Source organism: Medicago sativa, chromosome 5 (assembly GCF_051527215.1).
Source record: "Medicago sativa cultivar Bolivia chromosome 5, Bolivia_mono, whole genome shotgun sequence".
Lineage (NCBI taxonomy): Eukaryota > Viridiplantae > Streptophyta > Magnoliopsida > Fabales > Fabaceae > Medicago > Medicago sativa.
The window spans coordinates 51,518,275-51,535,729 of record NC_140753.1 but is presented as its reverse complement, the minus strand read 5'-3'; the positions used below and the strand labels follow the sequence as shown (position 1 = coordinate 51,535,729).

Below are 17,455 nucleotides of genomic sequence, written 5' to 3'. Positions count from 1 at the left end.
ACTTAGATACTTAAAACACATTCATTCATTCATCCATAACAGATGTTTCATACATAGTCTTACAAAAGTTGGACTTAGCCAAGCTAATCACAAAATAAGTTGGACTTAGCCAAGATAATCACAAAATAAAACACACATCAATAAGTAGTCTTACAAAAGTAACATCAGTTGGACTTAGCCAAACACAAAACACAAGTAACATAAGTTACATAATTAGCACTAAATATATTTCACATTCTCCACACTTCTTAACAAGGCCAAACAACTTCCACCTTCATCTCTGAATTTCCTTGGGGCAGCTTCAGCAGCATCTTTCCCTGAGCCAGTTGCCTCTGCAACTTCTTCATCAACCACCTCAATTGGGTTGTCCATGTCTTTCCCTGGACCATTTCTGATTGCAGGACTTTTCCAGAAAGTTCTGCTACTCCTCCTAACAGGTGCTTTCACTTTCACTATTGGCTCCACAATGGCCCTAACAACATCTAAGGTCTTAACAGAAGGTTTTCTTGGTGGCTTTTTGTGCATACCAGGTTTCTTCATGACAGTAGTTGGTGGGTTAACAATTGTGGTTTCATTAGCTGAGGGCTTCACAACTGTGTGTGCATTTTTTAATGTGTGAACCACAGTGTTGACATTTGCAGTTGGCTTAACAGATGTGTGTGATTTTTTTGATGTGTGAACCACAGTGCTGACATTTGCTGTTGGCTCTATTAATGTGTGTGATTTTTTGGTGGTGTGAACTGTTGTTTGAACTGTAGCACTTGGCTTAATAGATGAAGACATAAAGGCCATTGGATTTTTTTTAGGTTTCTTACTCTGTTTTGGAGGAATGAATCTTGTATTGATCCCAACCTTCCTTTTTTTACTTGCACCCTGCACAGGCTCACTTATGTCTGGAGTACCCAATATAGACTCCTCAGTCCCTGCTTGACTTGCACTTGCACTTGCACTTGATCCAGCAATAGCTTCATCTGCACCATTTGCACTAGCTTCATTGTCATCATTATCATCACCCCTTGCATGTCTTGGTGGCTTTCTCTGTGTTCATTAATAATGAAATACATAGGTTAGCTTATTACAAATTGTGAAATGTAAAAACAGTGACAATGATTTGATGAAATACCTTTCTTTTTTGAGCATTAGGGTTGACAGTTAAACTTCTGCATCCTTTAGCATTATGGCCAAACTGATCACACCTTGTGCACCTGTAAGTAGTTCCAGATCTTTTATACTTACCCTGGGATGATGGTGCTTCATCAGCTTCTCTCCTTCTAAGCTTTTTTGGTCTTCCTGGTGCCTTCTTATAAGCAGGAGGTAACATTTCTTCACATTCTACCTCTGGCCACATGTCTTGACCATTGATAGCACTCACATTGTGTGCATAACACCTTTCATACATTTCTCTGCTATACCATTCAGAAACATAATTTTCTGGGTCCTTTGATGTTTTAGACATTGCTGTAATGGCATGCCTGCAAGGAATCCCCACCAAATCCCAAAAATTACATGAACATGTTTGCTTGGCAACATTAACAGTAAAGGCCTGAGTTCCTCCAACCTGATGAACTTCAAACTCCTCAGCAACACCCCATATGGCAACCCAACCACCAGACTTCTCAATTTCTTTGTTCAATCTCTTCCTAGGCATAGGCATTATCATATGGTTCCATCTTTCAAGCTTAACCCTATTGGTTGACATCCTATTCATTAAATATGTTCTAATCCATTCAGCCATGGTCAGTATTGGTTTCTCTCTAACAACTAATATTGTTGAATTAAAGGCTTCAGATATGTTGTTCATTAAGACATCACATTTAGGGTAAAAAGAAATAGCATGCTTACACCACATTTTAGGGTCATGTCCCATTAGCCACTCCCATGCTTTCAAGTCAACCTTCTTCAGCTCATCCATCTTTGACTTCCACAATTGATAGTAAGTTGCTTTGGCTGCACCCATCATCAGATCCCTGATCAAAGCACCACCTCCAAATCTCTTTTTAAAATTTGCATAAAGATGCCTCAAACATAGTCTGTGTTCAACTATGTCAGACCACTCCTCCAAAACTGAAATGAGCCCCTGAAAATAAGAACAAGTTAAAGAACCAACTATACATAAAGATGACTTAGAGGAAGTAACCAGATCTATAAAACATCTAACCTTCTGTTGATCAGAGATAAATACCCATCTCCTGTTAGTTCCAATATCTTCAAGCAACAAGGTAAGGAACCACCTCCAAGAATCTGTTGTCTCAGTCTCTACAACTCCAAAAGCCAAAGGGAAGTATTGGTCATTTGCATCTCTACCCACTGCAACCAATAAAATACCTCCATATTGGGTTTTCAGATGACACCCATCCACCCCTATGAATGGCCTACAACTTGATAAAAAGGCTTGCTTGCAACCATCAAAGCAAAAATAAAACCTGCTAAACCTTGGTTGAACACTCAATGACAGTCTTTCAACATTTATCTTACACCTATTTCCTTGGGACACCCTCTGAAGCTCAACTGCATACCTCCACAGTAAGGTATACTGTTTCCTTGCATCCCCTTCTATGAGTTCCTTGGCCTTCTTTTTTGCCATCCAAGCTATGTAAAATGACACTCCAACTGACTTGTGTGTTCTCAGATCTGACATTATATCACTAACCTTCATCTCAGAGGTCCTCATGTTATCAAGGGCATATTTGGTAACAAAGTTTACATCAGCACTACGGTTTTCTAAAACCCTAGCACATGTGTGGTCCCCATACCATGTCTTTAATTTAAATGAATGGTTGTAGGCCACCTTGCTACAAAGGGCTGTAAAAAGACATTTGGTATCTTTGCACACTATCCTACACCTGTCTTTATCATTTTTCTCTATTTTAATCTGGGTCCCATTTAATACACACCACTCCCTTACACCATCCTTGAACTCTTTAAGACTCTTAAAATCCATGCCAACTGGGAACACATAATCCTTGGTTAGTTGGCTGGGGTTAAATACATCATAAGCAGGTGCTCTCTCATCACCACTCAAATCAGGATCATCAGAATCTAACTCTTCACTCTCATACTCCTTCCCCCAATCAGTAGCATCCACGTCAGCTATATTATCCACTTGCACATTTGTTGCTTCATCAGCCATATTTGCCCCACTGTCTGTGTTCAAATTGTCATTATCCACTTCTTCAAACCCATCTTCAAATCCAAGTGCTCTCTCTTCTTCACTGTCAATATACCTATCATTATCATCATCTTCATCATCACTGCTACTTAGACCACCCACATCCCCTTCTTCATTATCACTATACACTAATGGCCTTTTTCCTTTGTCAGTATTGACTGCCTGAGAACTCTCACCCTTCTCATTGTTATCCACCTGATAACTCTCACCCAACTCCTCACCAACAACATCATAATTAGGATTATCACCTACATCAATACTTTCATCCACATTATGTTCAACAAAAATATTCACAGCAGAGTTTTTTTTAAGTGCATAATCTTTTACAAATTCAGCAGTGGCGTCATCTTTAATCACCCTAAAACTAACCTCTTCATCTAACATCCACCACAACCTAAAAGGTTTTTTAACTAGCAAATCAGTTTCCAAAATTCCAGTTAACTCAAAGAAACACCACTTATCAGGATCTAAACCTTCAATCAACGTTTCTTCTCCCCCTTTGTAACAAATAACCCAATCCCTAACAAACATACCCCCATAGTGAAACTTAACAGCAATACCCATATCTGGAAAAAATTAAACCCCAATTTAGAAATGGTGGAAAACGATGACATTCACTAAAACAATAACTTCATTCCAAAACAACAACTAATAACACAGACATTCACAAAAAACAACAACAAAAAACATAGTTCATCGTCGCACAAGTAACATACCCGTATTAGGTCGTGATGATTCTCCGGACGTTGCGATCTTCGAATTCGAGTTTGACACCTCCATTGGATTCGCCATTGAAAATGAGTAAGACCACTTCACTTCGTTCGATCCGTATCAGAGAGCAAGTATAATCTTCATTCACGGTTTCCCCTTTTCAAACCCTAATTTCGTCACCCAGAAATTTTGATTGCAGCAAATGAAGAAAATGATGGATCGGAGGGTATATTGGTCATATTAAGTTACACTCAAGAGAGAGGGGCAATTTCGTCCATTCCCGTGCACATTTGGATGACATGTCAAGTGAAAACCAATTCAACAGTGCCACGTCAGTAAACAGATGAGTTGACAGTGATTAACTTGGTCCAGGGACCAAATTTTAAATGATTAACAAATGCAAGGGTAGATTGCAAGGATTAGCGATTACAGGGACTGATTTTTAAATGACGCCTATTTGCAGGGACTAAACACACCATTAAGCCAATTATAAATAAATCAATATCGTGCAAAGAAGCTCATGTGCAATCTAAACTGCAGTAGTACATTGTAAGTATGTGGTCCCTAACTACGTTAATAAAAGAGTCTACATTAACATGTGACTGTTGCATCAAATGACATCCAGACATATCATTTAGGAAAAATTGTTATATATTTGTTCAACAAAAACTAAACTCGGAAAATATTCAAATGATTCAACTTTCCGTTTGTAGATAAAGTGGAAAACTGCATAAAATAGTCGTTATAACTGACTTTTTAATGGTTCTTGATTCTTTCCCTCAAAAAAAAAAAAAAAAAGGCTCTTGATTCTCAAGCTTTTTTTAATGATTCATCATTACACGAACAACTATATTTTATCTTCTTTTTATTATTTTTTGTGAAGAAAATCATTTTTTATACTGAACCTAAAAAGAGATATATATCTGTGGCGAAAGATCTCACTGAGTCACACTCCACGGGTACCTTCTACATTCACATCTCTCCATCTTCGATAGTTGCATACACATGTTCTTAGTTTGTGATAAATCTCAAAATTTCATGATTTGTTTATCTATTGATTCATTGTCTGGATTCAATTTTAGGAAATCCAAAGCAATTTCTTAATTTTCAACACTTTTGATACCTTTTACATTTCGTTAGTTATTTGAATTCATGTTCTTAACCTAAAACTTCAATTTTATATTCTAATTCACTGTTATTTGAATTTATTATTCCTTTTAATTGAAAGTCTCTTATTTCTGTTTTATTAACCCATCAAATTTGGTTATTATATGTTCTTACAAAAACAAAGCTCACAATTGATGCATAATAATTACGTTGGTATCATCCGGGTCTATGAAAAAGCTTTATAATAAGTTAATCTCCAAAAAAATGGTTGAGATTCTGAATGGCGATGCTGCCGATCCAAGAGGTACAAGGTATCATATGGCGCTTAACTCCAACAAATTGTGAAAGAGGAAAAAGGGTCGCATAATTAACCTAATTATTAACCGTGGGATTAATTTTTTGAACGATCAAGATTTGGTGTAAGTCAGATGACTTACACCTGTGTCAACGGATCCTTAACTCTATATGTATATGTAATATAATACCGTTTTATTATTTGTTTTTTTAGGGGTTATTATTTGTTCTTTTATTAATATATGTTACTTTATATATATATATATATATATATATATATATATATATATAATATTCAATTTTTAATGTAAGCGTATTTATGTCATTTTAATAAATATAGATCTATCTTTCCTTTACTTTTCTTTCCACTTTCTTTGATACCAAACGGTTAAATAATCATCTCACTTTCCATTCACTTTCTACTCTCTTTCATTCCTTCAACAATCTTTCCTTATACTATCTTTCCTTTCACTTTCTTTCATCTTCCAAACAAACCCCAAGTGATGATGTGGCTTGTCCACATTGGTAGAGAGCATTTTGACACTAAAAAAACTATATATTTTTTCCTATTTTTCTTCTTATGGTCAGTATTTTTAGAGTCCAGAGTCCAGACTGATATATATATAAATCACATGTGCGTCCGCATATATGATTTAATTCTAAAATGGTTAAATTGTTTTTTGGCCCTTAAGTTACTTTTTAGATTTCACTTAGGTTGTTCTAATTTTGATCTCTCAAGTTACAAATGTTAGACACTTTGATTCATTATGACTTTTTTGTTCAATTTTGATTCCTTAAGTTACAAATGATAGAAAGTAACATAATATGGACCAAAGCGTCTAATGTTTGTAATTTAAGGTATGGAAATAAAAGTAAGAGACCAAAATACTTAACATTTTTAAGATACCAAAATGGAAAAAAAAACTTATAACCAAAGGTGAAATCTAAAGATAACTTAAAACCAAAGCCAGATAGCATTAAAATAATCATTATGATAATCATTTATGAACCAATATCAAACAATATGAGAAATAAACTCAACACATATAAAGGTATCCAAATAATTTCCTGGTTTCAAAAGCATGGTACTACACCTATAGAAAAGATTGATTATATCCACCAGAGTCAAGATAAGAAGCCAAATACATGCAGTGTTGGTTTAAGCTCGTATCAGGAAATGGTAAAAAATAAAAGGCTTGGAAAGAATATTTAAACGGATAGAGAAAAACCTATTAACATGTGACTGTTGCATTTTCAGTCAACCTTTAACTCCCTACACAATATATATATGCTATAACTAATGGTGAAGAAACTAAAATCTAAAATGTATTGCATAAAAAATAATGATATTCAACGTATTATAATTTTTACAATTACATTTTCTCCAATATTTTTCTCTCTATTTTCTGAAAATTTATCATAAATATTCTAAATAGAAAAATATCTAACTTATAAGAAAAATTCGTAAGTCAACACTCCTTCTATCAAGATTATGACTCTTTTATGTTTAAAGTGTGTCAAATATATGTCAAGGTGATTGCTCAACTAATCAAGTTGTAATTAGAGTAGTTAAAATGGACTAACCCGTATGAGTCAGCACAAGCTTGCTAAAACATAGGGATTGGACCTTAAAATTAAAACACATATCTTTGACTGTTTCTTTTTCCACTCTATGAGTTTTCCACGCGCCTTATGCAGTTCGGATCTTATAAGTACAACTTTTTCTTTCTTGACGGTAACTAGTTGTGTACTTGTGTGATGGAACAAATTAATAATTAGATGTGACATAATATTTCATTTGTTATAATAAATAAATTAAATTTAAACTATAATCCAAAAATATATTGTTATTACAGAGAAATCATATATTGTTTTTCAATTTTTTTAAAGTATATGCATGCCGGCTCATTTAGCTTGCAGTCTCTATAGGGTCGAACTCAGATGATTTATTTAAAATCCATTTTTAGATAGGACTTTTTGATTCGACTTGGGAAAGTCTAAAGCCCGCTAGGATCGACCCTAAATAGGTCGGATAATCCACTTTGATAATTCTAGTTAGTTATTTTTAGTTAGAAGTTTGTGGAGCAATAACTTTATATCCGTTTTTAAAAAGTGTGTCCTCGTGAGCTTAGCTCAGTTGGTAGAGACAATGCATAATATATGCAAGGTCCGGGGTTCAAACCCTGACCATCACAAAAAATAATTTATGAATTATGTCACAAAAAATAATTTATGAATTATGTCAATCACAAAAAATAATTTATGAATTATGTCAATCATGAATAAAAATAAACTATATTTTTAAAGTTTAATTTTTTTGTCAAAGGTCTTAAAGATTTAAATTCACTTGATATTACGTTTAATTGTTTTTTTTTTTGCTAAGACTGTAAGATAATAAAATTTATCTAACGAAACAAACTATCGAAATCTAGCATTCCTATAATATATATACCGTTAATCGCAAGGACTATTGTAACCAAAAAAAAGAAAAATTAATATCACAAAGACTATTGAATTATCGTCTTCGTTGCTCGCAAAAAAGCCATCACAAAAGCAGCAGCTGTAGAAGAAAGCCATGATCTCACAGTTCTTCGTCCTTTCACAGCGTGGCGATAACATCGTATTCCGTGACTGTTAGCTTCTCTCTCTCTCTCTCTCTCAACTTCAATTTTCCATTCCCGATTTTCGTTTTTCTTTACTCTTGGATCTGATTCTATTTCCTTGATCCAATATTTGAATCAATCATCGATTCAAATTTAGGCACCCAGATCTTACTTGAATTGCATCTTGTTCGGTGCTAATTAATCACTAGTAACTAATTGCTTCAATCGGAAAATCTTGAAACATAAGCTTTCTGCTGTTAATTGATTTGTATTATATGAATGCTGAAGTTTTGATGAGGTTTATGCGCTTTCGAATCATGTTCCACTAGCTCAAACACATTGGAATTCGGAATAAATCTATATTTGTTAGAATTTGAAGTCTGTTTGTGAATGGATGGATATGTATATTTGAACACAAATTTTGGTTAATAAATATATTTATATATAAAACCTTAAAATCATGTATAATTGAACTTAATTTGGATGGCTATAATCGATACCAATATACATATATATTTGAAAATAATGGTTAATGATGTTCAAACACGTCGCTGATCACGTTTAGGTGATAGTTAATGAGTTGTGTCACCTTGTTATATCCATGAACGTAATTAACCACATACTCAAATGGCGTAAACCATCCAAATTGTTGTTGAGTTTTGTTTTCAATTTTGTGTGTCTGAGTATCATTTCTGTTTATTGTAAGTTTCTTAAAGTTATAGCTTAAATCTTGTTGCTGATTTGGTTTTTTTTACCTTGTCACTTTAATAGTTTTCTCATGGTGTCTTCCTCAATTTATATAACTGCTTGTAATGTCAGATTTCCTTGGTCAAATAAATTGTAATTTAAATATTAATTTTGCCGCCAAATGGAATGAAAACTTGCGTATCTGCAATTGTTTTTGAGAAGGGTGAATGGAGTGGAGTGAGCAACATTATCAAAAGAACTAATATTTTGATTCAATCCTAATGCTTGAAATTGAATTTTTTACTGTCAAACCTTCAGTGGCTATAGTGACTTGATTCTCTTTATTGCAGATCGTGGTGAGGTCCCAAGGGGAAGTGCAGAGATATTTTTCCGCAAAGTAAAGTTTTGGGAAGATGGCGAACTGCAGGAGGCACCACCTGTCTTTGTAGGTATTATCTTTTTGAATCAGGAAGAGAGTATGTGTTAACATGATTTAGGCTTGAAATGAGTACGTAACAATGGATAATTGGATCGTCATGTTTCCTTTGTATCACATACATAGTTATTTTCATTGGAACATTGGCCACCTTAGAACACCCACTGTCCCACCCTGTTACGTTGCATAATACAATTGGATATGTTTAAATTTCAGAAATGTTGCAAATGTGAAAAGGCTTGGTACTTTGTAGTTTGTAGATGATTGACCAGTCATGCTAATTATTTATATTGCTATATCCTACCTTCAATTTATTTAACACGTGCAGAAATGCTAGACTAGATCCATACCCTGTTATCAATACCTAACCTATAATTGTGAATTTGTGATCGCTTATGATTTTTATAGTATTATTTCAAATATAATTTTTTCTGAAATATGTTTATATCTCAGAAAATGAATTTTATTGAAGGTGTAAATGTCTATTCTTGTTATGTCATTTGCCACTCTTCTGATAGAATATGCAGATTTCTTATGTTCTATTTTATTTGTTTGTTGACAGAATGTAGATGGTGTAAATTACTTTCATGTGAAAGTTGTTGGCTTACTGTTTGTTGCAACTACAAGGGTTAATATATCACCTTCCTTCGTCTTCGAGCTTTTACAAAGAATTGCTCGTGTTATTAAAGATTACCTTGGGATTCTCAATGAAGACTCATTACGAAAAAACTTTGTCCTGGTGTATGAGTTACTCGATGAAGTTATTGTGAGTTTCCTCTCATATCCCATTTGGCTCTTTACTTCTAAATAACCGGTCTTATATTTTCTCAACTGTATAGTTTCTTCTTTTAATTAAATTATCTACTTTCTCCTAATTGATTCCCTTTTATTGGTATTTAAATCTACTCTATATACTCACTATTGAGTCTTGCTATCAATATGAAGTGGTTTTTTGGACAGTGAATATCTGTAGCATAGCATCTGATAGGTTTGAGAGATATGCTCTTAATATTTTTATGGAATTAAAATTTAAATGAAAACCACACTAAATTTCTGATGGATGTTGTTTCTGTTTTTCTTTATAAAAAGAACAACAAATGCCTATTTGAGTTTTTATGTTTTACTCCTGCTTTGGCCTAAGATTTATATTTAATCAAGTATGTTTCCAATTTTTTTTACCCATGAGGGACCTGATGTTATTATTTGAACCAGGATTTCGGTTATGTGCAAACAACATCTACAGAATTGTTGAAGTCCTATATTTTCAATGAGCCACTTGTAATTGATGCAGCACGTCTGTCACCTCTTGGACCTGCTGCAATCTTTTCTGTAAGATTTTTAATATCTTTTATTTCAAGCACTTAATATCTTTTGCGATTATGAATTGTATTTATGATATATTAATTTTTCATTTTTGTTTCATGCAGCAGGGGACAAAAAGAATGCCAGGAATAGCTGTTACAAAGTCTGTTGTTGCAACAGAGCCTGGGGGTAGAAGGAGGGAGGAAATCTTTGTGGATATAATTGAGAAAATCAGCATCACTTTTAGCTCTAGTGTGAGTACACACACTTAATATCTGTTTGGATTTTTTATTGGTCTATTTTTGTTTCATCTCATGGGTATAGTACCTTTGCTTACGGTTTCCAGGATTTCAACTGATAAAACGAAATTCTATCTCGGGGGGCAATAGTAGAGATCATATTTAATTCCTGACTCTTTTGTACTTGAAACTTATTTAATCAGAGCAAACAACCATTGAGTTCAATTAAAAGTGTATTTAGTTACTGTTTTCTTAAATGCCTAAACTAATTTAATGAAACATAATGAGTAACCGTTGGATCTATTTTTGTGATGCACAATAGTGGACTAGTGATGTTTTATGGTAGCGAATGTTAGGTGGTAAAGTTCCGGCAAGAGAACACGGTTTGCAAAATGAAAATATTTGTGGTTAATGAGTGAGTGGGCATACAAGAAAAGACTAGGTCATGATTGAGTGTATATGAAGAAATCAAAAGTAACATCCTCAGAGGAAAAATTAACAGACTATCTCTCGCCTAAAATGGATTGTCCATAGATACCATACTATGAAAAGTTTATTTGATGGAGATAGGCCAATAAATAGACGTGGAGGAGGGCCAAGTAAAACTATGAGAAGCCACTAAAACAGATGTGGAACTGAAGACCTTTCTAAAAAATTAGTATTTGACAATATGTCATGTTCAATCTATGTAGATACCTAGTATGAAACGGCTTTCATTCTTGTTGATGCACATTTGAAGTGCTGCTACCTAGTGTGATAAGCTTGGTTGTTGTTAGTTGTATTTCAAGTTATTCATGTCCCATATGTTTTGTTTGTCATTCTTAATATTCTTAATGGCTCAGGGATATATATTGACTTCTGAGATTGATGGCACCATACAAATGAAGAGCTATCTTACTGGCAATCCTGAAATTCGCTTAGCTCTTAACGACGATCTTTCCATTGGAAGAAGCGAGGGACCAATCTCCGGTATCTTTTTTCAGTTCTTTTAGTTTTTAATTTTCACAATTGAAGATTCATGCTTAAATATCTGGCCTGGTACTGTAAAAATTAAGAATCTTTAGATATTCCTTTAATTGTACAACTTCCTAGATTGATTGTTATTACTCCTAGAATATACAACTTCCTAGGCTGTTATTACTCCTAGAATATACAACTTCCTAGGGTAGTGCTTACTTATTAAGCATTCAATGCATTTATTGTAAAACCATTATAAATACAAGGTGTGTGATCTCATTTTGGACACACAGAATTTATATAGAGCTTTACACAATTTTACATGGTATCAGAGCAAGTTCCGACTCTGTGACCTTCTCTTTGTGCTTCACCGCCGCCGGCAGCACCACCTATTAGAAGTGTTTCAGTAGGTGTTTATCAGTGTGCTCATCCCTTCCAGTGACCTTCACACGCGTTCCTGTTGTGTGTATCACTGTGCTCATCCCTTCCAGTGACCTTCACACCCTTTTCTGTTGTGCAAGTACCAGCTGCCATTGAGGTGTTTATCACTATGCTCATCCCTTTCGGTGACCTTCAGACTAGTGCTTCACACCCGTTCTCTAGCTGTGCAAATACCAATTACCACTTTTCCGGTGTGACCCAACACCAAGCGCCACCACCAATTGCCTCGGAATCCTCTGGCGAGCATGGTGGTTCTTTTATCAATGCCATCAGCTACCACACGCGCCTGCACGCGCAGCTACCTTCTCCGTGCTTGGCCTCACGTCGCCTCCAGATTCGTGCATGAAAGCGCGTGCAGCCTTCTCTAGCCACCAGCGCTGTCCGTCTCAGAAACCGTCTTCCACATTACGAGGTGATTTTAGTAGTTTGATGACTCCTTTCCCACATATGGTTCATATTGGTGGTGCCTTTTCCTTCCCATCGACGCTCAATCCGGTGGTGACTCGGTGACTATATTCCCACAGATGATTATTAATGGTGCCTCCTCTTCCAGTTGAGGATCATCTTGATGGTGACTTTTGTTTTGCTGTAACAAGCTTGGTGCATGTCATGTATGCTCCAGATTGAGGAGGGGGTGTTAAAATTAAGAATCTTTAGATATTCCCTGAATCGTACAACTTCCTAGATTGATTGTTATTACTCCTAGAGTATATAACTTCCTAGCCTGGCGCTTGCTCCCTCCGTCACATTTATAAGCAAAAAACAACTTTTTAGGTTCATTGAATAATTAATGTATCTGGTCTATAAATGTGACCGAATACATTAATTATTCAATGAAACTAAAAAGTTGTTTTTTGCTTATAAATGTGACCGAGGGAGTACTTATTAAGCAAGCATTCAATTCGTTTATTGTAAAACCATTATAAATACAAGTTGTGTGATCTCATTATGGTTTTATTGTAAAACCATTATAAATACAAGTTGCGTGATCTCATTATGGACACAAAATTTACACAGCTTTACATCATTTTACAAAACAATTGTCTCCAGTGGTCTACCCATAAAACTTATTTTCGAAATGTTTCTAGAGCAGGTTATAGGAGTTCCTCTGGCTCAGGAGCAGTGGTATTAGATGACTGCAATTTCCATGAATCTGTTCGTTTGGATAGTTTTGAAACAAACAGAACTCTATCCCTGGTGAGTACATAAGCAGTAGTATTTATTTCTTCAGATTTCTTTCTTTTGATTATTATTTTAACCGTTCTTGGATTGTCATTTTTTAGATACCTCCAGACGGTGAATTTCCAGTCATGAATTACCGTATGACCCAGCCATTTAAGCCTCCTTTTCGCATCAATGCTTTGATCGAAGAGGCAGGTTCCCTTAAGGTGATATCTACTTTTCAATATTTATATTATTTTTTTATTCTTTTTTTTGTTTCCTTGAAAAATAGCAATAGCTGAGACATTACTGTCATATTTCCTTTTTATAAATTCTTCTGGTACGTTTGTTCTATAAGCTTATAGATGTGTTACAATGTATCTAATTGGAACAAAATGTGCTAATCACAAAGATGTTGTATATAAATTTCCCCCCTCCCTGTGAGGTCACTGTTCCCAAATAGGTTCTTAGGTCGGATATCTCCAAGGCAACAAAAAGAAAACAATACTATTTCCAATGTTTCATGTTTCAGATAAACCATTTTTCAAATCTTAAAGTTGCTTTCATACTCAATAACACTTCTGAATTTATATTACAGGCAGAAGTATTTCTTAAAGTTAGTGCTGAGTTTGCCTCAAGTATAACAGCAAACACTATTAAAGTGCAGATGCCACTACCGAAATATACCACCAGGTATTATTTATATATAATACTTATGTATCAGTTAATAAATGACAAGAGAGTATGTTTCACTGATATTTGTTTGAAACTGACAGAACTTGTATGATGCGTTTAACGATTAAATTCGTTGAAATTTTGGGTCGTGGTTGTCTTACCATAGGTGCATAGAATGCCAAATATGTTTTGAACAGAAGTAGAGCTAGGTATAAAACTGGATGGGATGGTTGACTAATTTAAAAACTAAAATGTTTGGAGGAATTAATTATTTACTCTAATTAAAGAACAGTTTTTAAAATGTCCTCCTTGAGGAAACATGATTGCATTCCTCCAGTGGTTATGCTGAATGAAATTTTGAATTTACTATCAATTAATGTGTATAACTACTTGATTAGACTCTCTAGATATTATCAAATCTTGTTTTTGATCATTGTCTGACTCATGTAATTCACACCATGTAGTTCAAGAGACAGCCCTAAATCAATATTGAAAGAATTGTATACTTGCATTACCAACTCATCTAACAGATTGTTCTATTAGCTAATGGCCCATGAATAGTTTTACACATAACATGCTTACTCATCCAAGGATCCTTTGATCATGATTTGTGTACTAATACTATGAGTTACTACTTTTGCTTATGCTAAATTTCGTTTCCTATTTAGAATTGAGTCAGCAAGTATTGTTCTCTTGACCACTTGTTCGTGAAGGCTTTGATACCGTTGAAAATAAGATTAGGATCCATGTATTTATTGTTGATATCTAGAGTCTATTGAGAGATAACTCTAGACTGCACTTGCCTGGTTAACCAACTCCAGTGATTTTTTTTCTTTCCGGCAATCCGTGTTCCGCTCCTGTTTGCCCCTTCTTTACTGTCTTGACCCATTCCATCACTCAGTTTCATAACTTTTTCTGGCGTCTTTAACGGCAACCAACCCCAACACTGGGATCGACCTTCAGACCAGCCCACCCTCGGAAGCACATCCCTGAAGGCTTTCGACACCCGCATGCCCCTTCTCTTTCTGGAAATGTCTCACCACCGGACACTGTCTCAACCTCGTTGGCTATTTGCCGGCAGTTTTCTGGCCGGGTCTTTCTCCGTCCAACTTTCCTTCCTCTCCTTGTTCCAGACCTGCCTTCATTTTCAAGTTTTGGGCCACAGCCAATTTTCTCTCATGTTTAGACGCATTTTCTCTCTCCTAAGACTGACTCATGGTCTTCACTGGTACTACTGATGATCCGAACACCGATTTTGTCGTTTTCACCAACTTCGCTACTTCTCACCTCTCTACGGAGAAATCAGATGGTTCTAATTACGACACTTGATTTTTTCGACATCAATTTATATCAGAAAGGTTCGGTTTGGTTAACTGCGGTTCGGTTCCAGTTATCGATCTGTTTGAGAAAAAACTGGTTAGGTTCATGAACTTACAAAAATGGTTTTGTTTATTTTACCGCGGTTCGGTTCGGTTCAGTGGTTTTTTTTTGAACATACCTTTGTGGGAGTTGGCATATCATGCTTCATGCACATTTGTTTTGTTCTATGGATAACTTCCGATACAAGAAACTGGGAAAACAACATTTCCTTGCATATGAAACATGTAAACTGTATTAATGATAGCTGGTCTTATAGTTGCTGATGTGAGTAGTCATATGGAATTGTTGCAGAGTTAGTTTTGAACTGGAGCCTGGTGCTACTGGACAGACAACTGATTTTAGGGAGGCAAATAAGAAGCTAGAATGGAGTTTAAAGAAGGTAATATTTCTTATCATTTTCTCGAGTGTTTTAATTCAAGTCATTAACATTTTTTTGGAGATAAAAGTGACTGACAAGTGCGGTGAAACAGATTAATGGGGGATCTGAGCATACTTTACGTGCAAAGCTAACCTTTTCTCAGGAATCACATGGTATTTATTCTTGTTAGTGCATGCCCTAAACAGTCGGTTATTTTTTTTTTCTTTGATTGAATGATTAATATATCAAATTTATGCAAACTTATTTCTTAACAGGTAATATAACGAAAGAATCTGGGCCTGTTAGCATGACATTTACTATACCAATGCACAATGTATCACAGCTTCAGGTAAACCAACATGTCAACTCTCTGTTTTTCTCTTATAGTTTTGATTTGACCAAAAACCTTCCCTCTATCAAAGACATCCTTGTCTACTACCCTACTAGGTAGATTCAATGGTGTGCCTATTCCGTGAACTCTTTAATCTGTTTATTGAACGCTAACCTGGTGCCTCATATTAGATGTGTTATTTTCTTATTCTCTATTTTGTCATGTGGTTTATATTTGCTGTGAGCCTGTGACTTAACAGTCTTGTAAACCTGGTCAAACTAGTGATGTTTTTAGTTAGCGCTTAACATGGAACATAATTCCTTTTTATGATAATTAAATACTAAACTTGGCTGCCAGCTGAACCACCCATACTTTTGAGCTGGCCCCTCCTCCCACTCGTTTTATCTCATTCTCAATCATTTTGGAGAAATAGACTGGTGTTTTTGGCCAGTTAAATTTTGGAATACTGTTAATATTGAATTACTGGATTTCTTTATATTAATTGAAAAACTAAATTTACGGATGCCAAAAAACTTTGCCATCTATGTTTTGAGTATTGTATAACTGAAGTCCCTTTAAATATTCTGATCCCCTAAAATGAAGGAGCCATTTGAACATGCCTAGTGCTTAATACATTTCCTAAACAGAAACGTTAAAAGTCGACATCAGCACTGTATAAAATTACGGTTTTTGTTTTTATGTTACTCTCTCTCTGGATTTCTTTCTCTCTCTCCTTGGGTTACACACACTCATGCTGAGTTTATTTTATACGATGTCAACTTTTTTGTGTCTCAATAACACTCCTCTTCCTTGCAGGTAAAATATTTGCAAATAGGAAAGAAATCTGGGTCGCATGAGCCATATCGGTGGGTTAGATATGTTACACAGGCAAATTCCTACGTTGCTCGGATATGATGCAATTAGGCAACCCCTCCCCCTTTTTTTTTATATTCTCTTGCTCTTTATTGTCCTTGATTTTGTTTTATTTACTTGTATTCTTTATTTATAAACTACATTCAAGTTATAAGTGTAGACACATTGTTGTTTGTTTATCATTTATTTACATATACACAGTTGGTCTTACAATATGAGATGAATTATGTCATATTTCTTGCAAACAGATAACTCAGTCCTATTATAAAGCTTTTATTTTTAAATGAGAACATTTGGTAGTGCCTATGCTAAAATCTTGTGGAAAATCTAGTTTGGTAGCACAATCTTTTATTTCTTGTGTTTTGCTGAAGAGTTGGTGAGCTGTGTAAAGGTGAGGAACAAGAGGCCTAGATTGCAAGAGGCAAATGTTTAGAAAAGTAGTGAACCACTTGGTTTATGTGTGCCAACAAAGGTTATTCTCCAGGATCATAACTGTGTCATGGTTTGAATCCTTCTTGGAAGAGTATTTCACATTTATACTCAATATTTGGTGGTTGTTAAAAAATGAACCGGGGCGTTGGTGTGATTTAGCTTATTTTCAATTAACATTTGTTGCTTTACCACTTGTGATAAATTTGCGCTAAAAAGGTTGGTTTGAAGCCAAAGTTATCCGCATATGTTAATATGATGATTGTAACTTGGAAATTGTATTCTATTTTAGATTCAAGAAA

The 17,455-nt window shown here is 35.0% G+C and overlaps 2 protein-coding genes across 3 annotated transcripts; one reads left to right on the top strand and one right to left on the bottom strand.

Annotated features, from left to right (window-relative positions):
- Window positions 1-2: 2 nt before the first annotated feature.
- LOC146922824 (uncharacterized) lies at window positions 3-3,416 on the bottom strand. The gene is made up of 2 exons (XM_085715625.1): window positions 1,124-3,416; window positions 3-1,038 (listed from the first exon to the last, which is right to left on the bottom strand). Exons 1-2 carry the CDS (start codon window positions 3,128-3,130, stop codon window positions 220-222), a joined length of 2,826 nt encoding a protein of 941 aa, XP_085571751.1. The 5' UTR covers window positions 3,131-3,416; the 3' UTR covers window positions 3-219.
- Window positions 3,417-7,755: 4,339 nt separating this feature from the next.
- Window positions 7,756-17,038, top strand: LOC146922823 (AP-4 complex subunit mu-like). 2 transcript variants are annotated; one of them, XM_085715624.1, is made up of 13 exons: window positions 7,756-7,914; window positions 8,922-9,016; window positions 9,570-9,773; window positions 10,220-10,336; window positions 10,438-10,563; window positions 11,391-11,517; window positions 13,040-13,143; window positions 13,230-13,334; window positions 13,706-13,800; window positions 15,454-15,541; window positions 15,633-15,693; window positions 15,796-15,869; window positions 16,668-17,038. In XM_085715624.1, exons 1-13 carry the CDS (start codon window positions 7,857-7,859, stop codon window positions 16,764-16,766), a joined length of 1,353 nt encoding a protein of 450 aa, XP_085571750.1. In that variant the 5' UTR covers window positions 7,756-7,856; the 3' UTR covers window positions 16,767-17,038. The 2 variants fall into 2 exon arrangements, with proteins under 2 accessions (XP_085571750.1, XP_085571749.1); XM_085715623.1 differs by having other exon boundaries at window positions 10,435-10,563.
- The last annotated feature ends 417 nt before the right edge of the window (window positions 17,039-17,455 follow it).

Excerpts from the sequence above, each read along its gene's own strand:
- LOC146922824 (XM_085715625.1), bottom strand. The coding sequence starts at position 3,130 with ATGGCTGATGAAGCAACAAATGTGCAAGTGGATAATATAGCTGACGTG. Across the intron at positions 1,039-1,123 it reads CTAATGCTCAAAAAAGAAAG|AGAAAGCCACCAAGACATGC; the intron begins GTATTTCATCAA and ends TAATGAACACAG.
- LOC146922823 (XM_085715623.1), top strand. The coding sequence starts at position 7,857 with ATGATCTCACAGTTCTTCGTCCTTTCACAGCGTGGCGATAACATCGTA. Across the intron at positions 10,337-10,434 it reads GACCTGCTGCAATCTTTTCT|CAGGGGACAAAAAGAATGCC; the intron begins GTAAGATTTTTA and ends TGTTTCATGCAG. Across the intron at positions 13,335-13,705 it reads AAGAGGCAGGTTCCCTTAAG|GCAGAAGTATTTCTTAAAGT; the intron begins GTGATATCTACT and ends TTTATATTACAG.